Below are 11,842 nucleotides of genomic sequence, written 5' to 3'. Positions count from 1 at the left end.
GGGAAGAAACCCCTCATAAATACATTAAAACCAAGAGGAAAAAGAAATACATTAAAACATCCCACCGACATTTAAAAGACCGCAGATAGTTAAAGAAAAGAGGTCTGGTTATAGAGGAAAGTTTTTGCCTGGAAGGTAAAGATATACAGTGATGGCACCAGGCAAGCCTCCCTGGGGACAGCATTCCACAAAAGGGGAGTCACTGCAGAAAAGACCCGTTCTCATGCTGCCAACTACCAGATCTCTTGTGGAGTGGGAAAACAAAGAATGGTCTCAGATGGTGAACAAAGTGTTTGGGTCAGTTATATGTGGCTAGTTATTCCACAAACTGCAATTGTCATTGCAATGAAATTGAGGAGACAACAGATCACACAGGTGGGATCATTAATGACAGGAACTCCTTGTCTCTGCTTTATAACTGGATGCAATGTTAGTTTGAGAGAACATTCCCAATTAGAAATACACAAAAATCCCCACCTACCCCCCAGATCCCAGATACCCAGTTGGTATTGGCAATTGCATGGTTAGGCAGGTATAATGTATCTGGGTGACCAATTAGGTTCTGGGGAGTTCTCTCACCTGCAGCGTCAACCCAGTTTCCTAAGATTTCCTCCTGCACTGTTGTGCCCCTCAACAGGTGTCACTTGCAAAAGAGTAGCTGAATGAAATAAAACCTCCTGGCATTTTGTTTCACTGTTTGCTTTTTGTTATAAGATGCTCCTTTGTATTCAGATCAGGCCTCAGCACAATAATGTAGCACTTGGGGACAAAGATGCAGCCCAGAAGCCCAGCACTGGAGGCCAACATAGAGAAGATCTGCACAGCTACCATGTACTTCCCCTTGGTGCTCAGGTAGGTGGGCACAAAGGACACCCAAACACTGCAGAAGACCAGCATGCTGAAGGTGATCAGCTTGGCCTCATTGAAGGCCCCAGGCAGATTCCTGGCTAGGAAAGCCACCATGAAGCAGATGGCAGCCAGGAAGCCCATGTAGCCAAGAGCACCATAAAACATGGCAACAGACCCTTCATTACATTGCAGGATGATCTGCCCAGGTTGGGACCTCATGTCTGAGTCTGGGAATGGGGGAGAGGATCCCAACCAGATAGCGCAGATGATCACTTGGACACTGGAACAGGAAATGACAATGGAGTTGGCCAGACTTTTCCCCAGCCATCTCCTCAATCTGTTCCCTGGCTTTGTGGCCAGGAAGGCCAGAACCACAGTGATTGTTTTAGCCAACACAGAAGAGACGGCAACTGAGAAAATGATGCTGAAGGCTGTTTGTTGGAGAAAGCAGGTCACTTTCCTTGGCCGGCCAATGAAAATGAAAGAGGACAAAAAGGAAAGCAGGAGGGAGATGAGGAGGATGAAAGAGAGGTCCCGGTTGTTGGCTTTGACGATCGGAGTTTCTAGGAATTTAAGGAAGATTCCTAGCACACAGCCTGTGGTGATGGAAAAGAAGAAGGCAAAGGAAGCCAGGAGGATCCCCAAAGATTCTTCATAGGCCAGGAAAGTGACAACTTTGGGAACACATTGAACTTGACCCTTGTTTGGATGCTGATCTTCTGGACATTTGGTGCAATGTTTTGCATCTGAGGGGGAGAAAAAGGGTGCCTTAGCATCATTTACATCCATTACTATCTTTGTTCTATTGCAAAATATGCTGAAGTCAGGAGGTAAAAATGTGCAATAAGGAATGAATGACATTGGTTTCTTAATTTGCGTATTTACTGTTTACCCTTGTACCATTCCTTTCCCCTCAGGTAACAGAGGTGGCACATAATTTTTTCCTCAAATTTTATTGCCAGAAATTCCTTGTGACGGAGATAAAGATGAAAGGCAGTGACTGTCCCCCAGAGATGCTTCTGGTGTCTTGATTGTACAGCTTTTGCAAGTGCTGAATACACACCTCTTTACCTTGACCCTTGACATTTATGGTGTTTTGTTTTGTGGGGTGTAACTGTTCCACTGAACAATTCAAAGTGTTGGTGCTGACCTTTAAAGCCCTAAACAGCCTCGGTCCAGTATACCTGAAGGAGCGTCTCCACCCCCTTCGTTCTGCCCGGACATTGAGGTCCAGCGCCGAGGGACTTCTGGCGGTTCCCTCGCTGCGAGAAGCCAAGTTACAGGGAACCAGGCAGAGGGCCTTCTCGGTAGTGGCACCCGCCCTGTGGAACGCCCTCCCACAAGATGACAAAGAGAAAAATAACTACCAAACTTTTAGAAGACATCTGAAGGCAGCCCTGTTTAGGGAAGCTTTTAATGTCTAATAGGTTATTGTATTTTAGTGTTTTGTTGGAGGCCGCCCAGAGTGGCTGGGGAAACACAGCCAGATGGGCGGGGTATAAATAATAAATTGTTGTTGTTGTTGTTGTTGTTGTTGTTGTTGTTGTTATACTGCCCTGTTCCACCTGAAACAGATTCATTTAATATAAATTATATCTGGCCACTGAATTTTAAAACAGGGGAATAATGCCCTCTCCATGATCACCAGTTTGTAGCCCACAGTTCGCTTCCTTGAGGTCATTTGTTTCAGCCTACTTCCTATAATTTATGAAAGTGATTAAAAATAGAGATGTCAAGAAACGATCCACATTTAAAAATAGCTCTGTCAGAAAATGCCTCTGAATTAATTGCTGACCTCTTTCTAGTTCTCCCTTGGAGTCACCCACCTTCCCAAGTGGAGATGGTCCCTTCCATACATGGAGCACAACCATAGCAGCAAACTGCCTCTCCTTCTTGAACTACCTTGGCGTATCCCGGGCGACAGCTTTCAGTGCACCTGGACCGAGGCCTGGTCTAATCATAAAGAGAAGATGCTGCATTAAAGGGACAATAAAGGGAGTATTTGTGTCTACAGAGTTCACTTACAGAGTTTGGAAATGACGCTACAGGATCTCTTGTCCTTCTTATCACATGCACCTTTTTCAGGGAAGCACTTTTGATGCAGAATGACATGGTAGGGAAACCTCCTGGCTGTGTTTGCTTGCTTGTTCCAAAATTATATACAGTGGTACCTTGGGTCACAGACGCTTCAGGTTACATACGCTTCAGGTTACAGACTACGCTAACCCAGAAATAGTACCTCGGGTTAAGAACTTTGCTTCAGGATGAGAACAGAAATCGTGCTCCGGCGGCTTGGCAGCAGCAGGAGGCCCCATTAGCTAAAGTGGTGCTTCAGGTTAAGAACAGTTTCAGGTTAAGAACGGACCTCCGGAAAGAATTAAGTACTTAACCCGAGGTACCACTGTATCTGACCTTTCTATCACAACCTCCAAGTGTCCCGATTTTCCAGGGACCGTCCCAAAATTACGAAAGCCATCCTGGCTTCTGATTTAATCCTGGAATGTCCTAATTTTCCCCGCCAGTGCCACTGCTGCCGATCTCAGGGAAGAGAATGAGTCAGTGCTTGTTCTGAGTGGTGGCGGCAGTGAGGGAGCATCCTGCTGCCTCTCTGTGGCCTTTCCATGGCTGTCTCTGCCAGCCTCCTCCCTTTGGCAGCTCGTAGCGGCTTCTGAAGAGCAGGCAAGGAGGAGGAGAGGCTGCCACCACTGAGGCCCAGCCCTGTGTGATGTGCTGGCTCTTGCTGCAGGCAGAGGGCAGAGATGCCCTGGGAAGGAAGGAAGTAGAAGTGGAGAGGAGCACAAATAGTCTTTATTATTATTATTATTAGTAATTATTATTATTATTATTATTATTATTATTATTATTATTTATTTGTACCCCACCCATCTGGCTGGGTTTCCCCAGCCACTGTGGGCAGCTCCCAACAGAATATTAAAAACACGATAAAACATCAAACATTAAAAACTTTCCTAAACAGGATTATTAGTAATAATAATAATAATAATAATAATAATAATAATAATAATAATAATAATTTATTTGTACCCCACCCATCTGGCTGGGTTTCCCCAGCCACTGTGGGCAGCTCCCAACAGAATATTAAAAACACGATAAAACATCAAACATTAAAAACTTTCCTAAACAGGCCTATCGTCAGATGTCTTCTAAAAGTCAGATAGTTGTTTCTTTCCTTGACATCTGATGGGAGGGCATTCCACAGGGCGGGCACCACTACAGAGAAGGTTCCCTGTAACCTCACTTCTCGCAGGGAGGGAACCGCCAGAAGGCCCTCAGAGCTGGACCTTAGTGTCCGGGCTGGACGATAGGGGAAGAGACGCTCCTTCAGGTATACTGGACCGAGGCCGTTTAGGGCTTTAAAGGTCAGCACCAACACTTTGAATTGTGCTCGGAAACGTACTGGGAGCCAATGTAGGTCTTTCAAGACCGGTGTTATATGGACTCGGCGGCCGCTCCCAATCACCAGTCTAGCTGCTGCATTCTGGATCAGTTGTAGTTTCTGGGTCACCTTCAAAGCCCCACAAAGAGCGCATTGCAGTAGTCAAAAAGAAATGCCATGTCTAATCTTGCCCCTTTCTAAAATGTATTTATTGGTGTGTGTGTGTGTTTCTTTTTGTAAATCTACCAAAGAGTAAAATAAACTAAAACATGGATTAAGGGGTTTTCTCATGACGGTGGACGGTGTGTGCTGTGTCCTGTTGGGTGGAGACAAAGATAGGGCGGTTGAGAAGGGCCTGTTGGAGGGGAGTGAGACATGTCCCTATTTGCATCAAAGTAGAGAACAAAAGATACAAAAACAATATAGCAATCCAAGACTGCAATAAGCAAACACACTTACGAAGAGCAGTAGCTAAACAAGCCATCACCTGAAGAAGTTGACTTTAAAATGCCCTCTGAATTATTATTAATAATAATAATAATAATAATATACAAAAGAGTTCTGATTTGCTATATGAGGCGGCCTGCAGGTTCCAACCACTGCTCTACCTATTCAAAAGGACTTACGCCCAGATAAGTGTGCCCTGGGTTACGGTTGAAGTTCCCTTGGAACTACTCGACAGGTTATTCAAGCTCAACACTTAACATGTGGCTTAAGTTGTCTCCTACCTTGTTACTACCCTTGGGCCACACAACAGCTTCTGAATTAATGGTGAACTTGAAATAAGTAGGTGTCTCTTTCTCTATACTCCCAACTTTCACTCTAAAACAAGACTTATTGGGTAGCATGACCCAGTTCTCAATATCAAAGTTGCCTGGCAGCTCCCCATTCTCGTCCAGTCTGAGGCTGCCCATGGAAGTGTTCAAAAACTGGATTTCTCTTAAGAAAGGATGAAGCTGAAATGGCAGGAAAAACACCAGCATTAAGGAAATAGAAAACTGTGTTGAATATCTCAGCCCTGTAGACTGTCATATACGAAGGCTGCATAATAAAAATAAAAATCTTATTATTTATCCCACCTGACTAGGATGCCCTAGCCACTCTGGGGAGCTTCCAACATATGTAAAAACATAATAAAAATTACACGTTAAATTTCGCTATACAGAACTGCCTTCAGATGTCTTCTAAAGGTTATATGGTTACTCATTTCCTTGGCATCTGACGGGAGGGCATTCCACAGGGTGGGTGCCACTACCAAGAAGGCCCTCTGCCTGGTTCTCTGCAGCTTCACTTCTCGCAGTGAGAAGGCCCTTGGTGCTGGATCTCACGATGGGAGTGGAGATGCTCCTTCAGGTGTACTGGGCTGAGGCCATTTACAACTTGCATCTCTCTCAGGGCACCAGAGCGCAAGAACTAGATGGTAGGGGACTGTTCTGTCATAACCAGAATAGGCAGAAAGGTTTACCTCCACCAAGTGTGTCACTATTTAGATTTTTGTCCAAAACGGGCAAAACAAAACAAAAAATATTTCACCATCAAATTTGATTCCAGAGATGGGAAAATGGATTGCAATGGGAAACAAAGGAAACAACAAAGGAAAGGAAATACCTGCCCTGGCTAAAATTTATAAACGAACATCGAATCTGTGTTGGAGATGTAAGGTATCAGAGGGATCCTTATATCATGTATGGTGGGGATGTGATAAAATTTTAAAAAATATGAGGAAATATACATGAGGAACTGAAAAAAAAAATGTTTAAAACAACAATTGGTAAGAAGCCGGAAACATTCCTTTTAGGAATTATAACAAATGACATCCCAAAAGACATGAAGTGAATCTTTTTTATATGCAACAGCTGCCACAAGGTTATGGATTGCAAAAAATTGGAAATCAGAAGAAGTACCAACATTGAAAGATTGGCAATGTAATTTTTTTCAGTATGCGGATGATACCCAGCTCTACCTCTCTTTTAAATCAGAACCAGTGAAGGCGGTGAAGGTCCTGTGTGAGTGTCTGGAGGCGGTTGGAGGATGGATGGCGGCTAACAGATTGAGGTTGAATCCTGACAAGACAGAAGTACTGTTTTGGGGGGACAGGGAGCAGGTGGGTGTGGAGGACTCCCTGGTCCTGAATGGGGTAACTGTGCCCCTGAAGGACCAGGTGCGCAGCCTGGGAGTCATTTTGGACTCACACCTGTCCATGGAGGCACAGGTCAAATCTGTATCCAGGGCAGCTGTTTACCAGCTCCATCTGGTACGTAGGCTGAGACCCTATCTGCCTGCAGACTGTCTCGCCAGAGTGGTGCATGCTCTGGTTATCTCCCGCTTGGACTACTGCAATGCACTCTACGTGGGGCTACCTTTGAAGGTGACTCGGAAACTACAACTAATCCAGAATGCGGCAGCTAGACTGGTGACTGGGAGCGGCCGCCGAGACCATATAACACCGGTCTTGAAAGACCTACATTGGCTCCCAGTACGTTTCCGAGCACAATTCAAAGTGTTGGTGCTGACCTTTAAAGCCCTAAACGGCCTCGGTCCAGTATATCTGAAGGAGCGTCTCCACCCCCATCGTTCTGACCGGATGCTGAGGTCCAGCTCCGAGGGCCTTCTGGCGGTTCCCTCACTGCGAGAGGCTAAGTTACAGGGAACCAGGCAGAGGGCCTTCTCGGTAGTGGCGCCCGCCCTGTGGAACGCCCTCCCATCAGATGTCAAAGCGATAAACAACTACCTGACATTCAGAAGACATCTGAAGGCAGCCCTGTTTAGGGAAATTTTTAATATGTGACATTTTAGTGTATTTTTCATCTTTGTTGGAAGCCGCCCAGAGTGGCTGGGGAAACCCAGCCAGATGGGCAGGGTACAAATAATAAATTATTATTATTATTATTATTATTATTATTATTATTATTATTATTATTTGAAATGATTGAATTAGCAAAAATGACGGCAACAATTAGAATGCAATCTAATCAAAATCTCAAACAAGAATGGAAATGTCTAGAAGAATACATGACCAAAAGATGCTCCAACAAGAACTTATTGATATGTATAGACTGATTTCACAAAGTTAAGTCAAGTTAAGCTAAGCAGACACATAAGATTGAATGCTTAATTATTAAGATACAGAATTACAATCTCAATAATAAAGTTACAAAATAATAACAAGGAAGTCACGCACGGGTGGAGGGAAGACATAGGGCAAGAAATAAGAAATGGATAAATGTTGGTACATAATGAAATGTGAATTTACGAATATAATGTATATGTATCAATATATAAAGATTTCATTTTTGTCTTGCAACATTAATAATAAATAAATTAAGTGGGGGGGGGAGGAAATACCTGCCATGGCTGTAGCCTTAGACGTTCCAGCCTGTCTCCTTCACTCGCCATCAGCATGACCTTTGATCTGGATGAATATGCAGCATTCAAAGCCTGAGCCACAGCTTGGACACTGAAGTAAGTGATGTAGTTGTCTTGAGACAGGGCTCTCTCCAGCTCCTCTTCAGGTACCATCTCCAGTTTCTCGTTCTCCGTGCATCTTGTCCAACCTCTTACAGCCAACAAATGCTTTGAATAGAAACAATGGAATGCTTTATCCCAAAACTGTTTAAGAAGGACGGAATCTGGTTTATAGAATTGATATTCTTTCCTTATTGGGGGCTTCATGACAAAGGCGAAAGAGCCATGGATGTACTGGAAGTAATCAGGAGGAAGAGAAAAATTCAAATTAATCTCCTGAAAATTTGTTGAGATCCAGACTTTTGCCCCAATTTGTTCCTTCAGTTTTCTTTGTAGTATTGTGATGGTTAGCCATGCCAAGTGAGTGTTTTCATAGTAAACAAATACATTGACTTGTCTCCATTTGGCAAAGGGTTCAATCTGGATGAGCATGTCTATTGTATACTTTTCTGGTAGTCTTTTTAACAAGGCAATGCAAATTTCATGGCTGATCAGCGGAGGAGTCAAGGCACTCAAGAACCTTTCGCCGTTGTCATTGTCTGAAACAAAGAGGCCAATCCACGTCCATCCAAAATAGAGGAGGAACTTGACAATCCCCCAGCACTGAGTTTCTTCTCTGGGGAGTATCTGGTAGAGAAATGGGAACTCTCTTTTATCATCAAGAAGTTGAGTAACCAAGCCAAAACTGATCTAGTGAGGAAAGGAAGAGATTGGATAATGAACAGATATTTATTAACCTGAAATTATTATTATCATTGTAATACACAATTTGTCCTGGTTGGGCTGGCTGGAGTTGTAGGCTGAAAGATTTCGAAGTGCAAAATAACAAAAGCATTCTGGGAAATGACACCTGACCCGACCAGAGACAAATGGTTGGTGAATTTGATGGACTATGCCGAAATGGTGAAAATGACGGGAAAATCAGAAACCAGGAAGATAGAAACTTTAATAAGAAATTGGGGGGGGGGGGATATATTACTTAAGAGAATACTGTAAACAACTAAAAACTTTGACAGGATTTTAACGTACAATGGTACCTCCATGAAAACAATGGAGGGGTAGAGGAAAGTCTAAGGATTCAGGGAATCCAAAATTTTGATGATTATGATTATGATTACTATTTGAATTCAAATGTCCAGTGTAAAGCTGAATTTTAAAAATTATATTAAAAAAAAGAAAGATCTGGAGGGCACCAGGTGGGTGAAGGTTGAAAGTAAGATCCCTGGATCCAGTCATGCTATTGTTTAGTTGTTTAGTCATGTCCGACTCTTTGTGACCCCATGGACCAGAGCACACCAGGCACTCCTGTCTTCCACTGCCTCCCGCAGTTCAGTCAAACTCATGCTGGTAGCTTTGAGAACACTGCCCAACCACCTCATCCTCTGTCGTCTCCTTCTCCTTGTGCCCTCCATCTTTCCCAACATCAGGGTCTTTTCCAGGGAGTCTTCTCTTCTCATGAGGTGGCCAAAGTCTTGGAGCCTCAGCTTCAGGATCTGTCCTTCCAGTGAGCACTCAGGGCTGATTTCCTTCAGAATGGATAGGTTTGATCTTCTTGCAGTCGTCTTATGCTATAGCCAGGGTTCCCCCCCCCCCCAGTACTCATCAGAGCTCAGCTCCAGCACCTCTCATGTGGGCGCCATTGCCATTCTAAGAGGGAGAAGTTCATGGTGAGCTCCAGCACCTCTTTTTCTAGAAAAAAGCACTGGCTATAGCTAAGCATTATCTAATTTGGGGGGTTCTGTCTTGACTTCACTGGAAAGAAAGTGGAATTTTCTGCAGCTGAACTTCTCCTCTGCCCCTCCAGGCCCCACCCTTCATACCTGTGGGATTTTGTAGACGCCTGACAAGGCTGAAATCTGTTTTGAGTTTACAGAATTGCCCCCTTCAAGAACAGCCAAAAGGTTATTCTGTCTTCCACAGTGATAGTTGGGAATATTGCTTTCCCCGCCTGTCACCAGGTCTAGCAAGGCATCAGAAGTGACCCTGGCATCAAAATAGTTATCATAGAGGTTGTAACCCAGGGTGATGTTGGGTAAGAGCCTGGGATCACTGTTGATCTCCTGGATGGTGAACAAGAAGGACAATATGTGCCAGTAGAACTTTTTCGTTGCTCTGTAATAAAAAGATACGTTAAAAAGTGTGAAGCTGTTATTCGCCAGTACATGAAAACAAAATGTCACATCACAACTCTGAACAATGTGGGCACTTAAATGCCCCTTTGAGTGCTCAGTTTGTGTTCTAGAAAGGGAATAAGGATGCAATCCCAAACCCACTTGCCTGGCAGGAAACCCTGTTCAATCATTCAGACTTATTTTCCATGGGTTGATTGCACTGTAAGTCAGTAAATATCACTTTCAGCCCAGCAAATTGTGGGCGGTTGAGTCCTTCGCTTTAAAAATAAAAAGATATCACGAGGCCAGAAGGACTTCTTTTGCTCTTTCTTTGAGTCTCCCTTGTGCAAGTGAAGTCAGCAGTGAGCAGAAAGTGGGTTGATACTCAGACCCAAATATATTCACCAGATGCATTGCACTTGCCTAAGCATGCAATGGGGCGGGGGGGATGTTCTCTCAAACTGACCCAGCTATAATGGAGAGATCGGTAGAAGAAGAAATCTTTGTGCAACACACATAGATAAGCTATGGAACTCACACCAACCTGGATGGCCTTAAAAGGGAATTAGACAAATTCATGGAGGAAAGGACTCTTCTGCACAAATCCTGCTTTCTGGTTGCTCACATCTGGTTGGCCATTGTGAAGAGTTTGGATTTGATATCCTGTTTTATCACTACCCTAAGGAGTCTCAAAGCGGCTAACAATCTCCTTTCCCTTCCTCCCCCATGACAAACACTCTGTGAGGTGTGTGAGGCTGAGAGACTTCAGAGAAGTGTGACTGGCCCAAGGTGCATGTGGAGGAGCGGGGAATCGAACCCGCTTCACCAGATTACGAGTCCACCACTCTTAACCACTACACCACACTGGTGAGAGCAGGATACTGGAATATGGCTGATCCAGGACTTTATTTCAGACTGAGGAACATTTTTTAAAAATAAAAAAAAATCACATCCCCTCCTACATTATCAGCACAAAATACTTTGTAACTAACACATCAATGAACACTGGCTGAGCTCTCACCCTCCCTTCCCCTCTCTCCAAATGTTCAGTTGTACAATGCATGCAGATCTTCTTGCTATAGAATACATATAATCCACACACACATACCTTCCAACATTTCTCCAATGAAAATAGGGACGACCATTATTAGTAGTATTATTAGTATTAGTATTAGAATGACTGGGTTGCCCCAGCTACTCTGGGCAGCTTTCAACCTATATAAAAACATGACAAAAGTTTTAAAACTTCCCTATACAGGGCTGCCTTCAGATGTCTCCTAAAGGTTGTATAGTTACTTATCTCCTTGGCTCGGGGTCAGATAATTCCATACCCTCTAGCATTTCTCCGATGAAAATTGGGACATCCTAAGGAAAAGTGGGACACTCCTGGATCAAAACAGAAACTGAGACGTCTTCTGTAAATCCAGGACTTTCCCTGGAAAACAGGGACACTTGGAGGGTCTGCACACACTCAACCACACTTGCAACCTTTGTATTGGGTAGTAATGCTGGTGATCGTGGAGAAAGCTGAAATAGGGACTGTTTCTCTTGTAAATAGGAACACCTGGAGCAGAGGCTGCAGAAACAAAGACATCCACCTGCACCTAGTAATTTACCTCTTAACCTTCATTAGTGGGGGTTGGGAAAAGTTGTATGGGTGTAGAAGAATTTTATTTGGAGATGTGTTTCCACTGATGAGGAAGTCTCCAGGGCGGTAGTAACTGCTTGCATCATTTTGATCCCTGATCAGATTCAAGGGGCATTTTGTCTTCAGATGCCCACAGATTCCACGAGGCATTAGCAGCAAAAGTAGAAGCAGAACCACCAGAGAGATCATTCTGCCTTCTGCACCTTTCTTGTGAGCCCTCCTCTCTCCTCCTCAGCTAACTGATTAGAAGCCAGAAGCTATTGGAAGACCAAAGCTGCAGTGGCAATAAATTTATGCAAGCCTTCCCCACCCACCCACCCTTTTACCTGCTCTAAATCTTGACTCAGTCTGTCTCTGATGCAAGAGATATTC

General features: G+C 44.0%; 1 protein-coding gene across 1 annotated transcript; it reads right to left on the bottom strand.

Annotated features, from left to right (window-relative positions):
• Positions 1–690: 690 nt before the first annotated feature.
• LOC310758079 (vomeronasal type-2 receptor 26-like) lies at positions 691–10,461 on the bottom strand (the record flags this gene model as incomplete). The annotated part of the gene is made up of 6 exons (XM_083604017.1): positions 691–1,595; positions 2,676–2,802; positions 4,975–5,202; positions 7,592–8,401; positions 9,532–9,823; positions 10,448–10,461. The coding sequence occupies 6 exons, from the start codon at positions 10,459–10,461 to the stop codon at positions 691–693; spliced, it is 2,376 nt and encodes a 791-aa protein (XP_083460143.1).
• Between the last annotated feature and the right edge of the window lie 1,381 nt (positions 10,462–11,842).

This window comes from Podarcis filfolensis (genome assembly GCF_964270895.1).
Source record: "Podarcis filfolensis genome assembly, chromosome: 2".
Classification (NCBI taxonomy): domain Eukaryota; kingdom Metazoa; phylum Chordata; class Lepidosauria; order Squamata; family Lacertidae; genus Podarcis; species Podarcis filfolensis.
The sequence above is the reverse complement of the archived record's forward strand: the minus strand, read 5'-3'. Positions and strand labels throughout refer to the sequence as shown.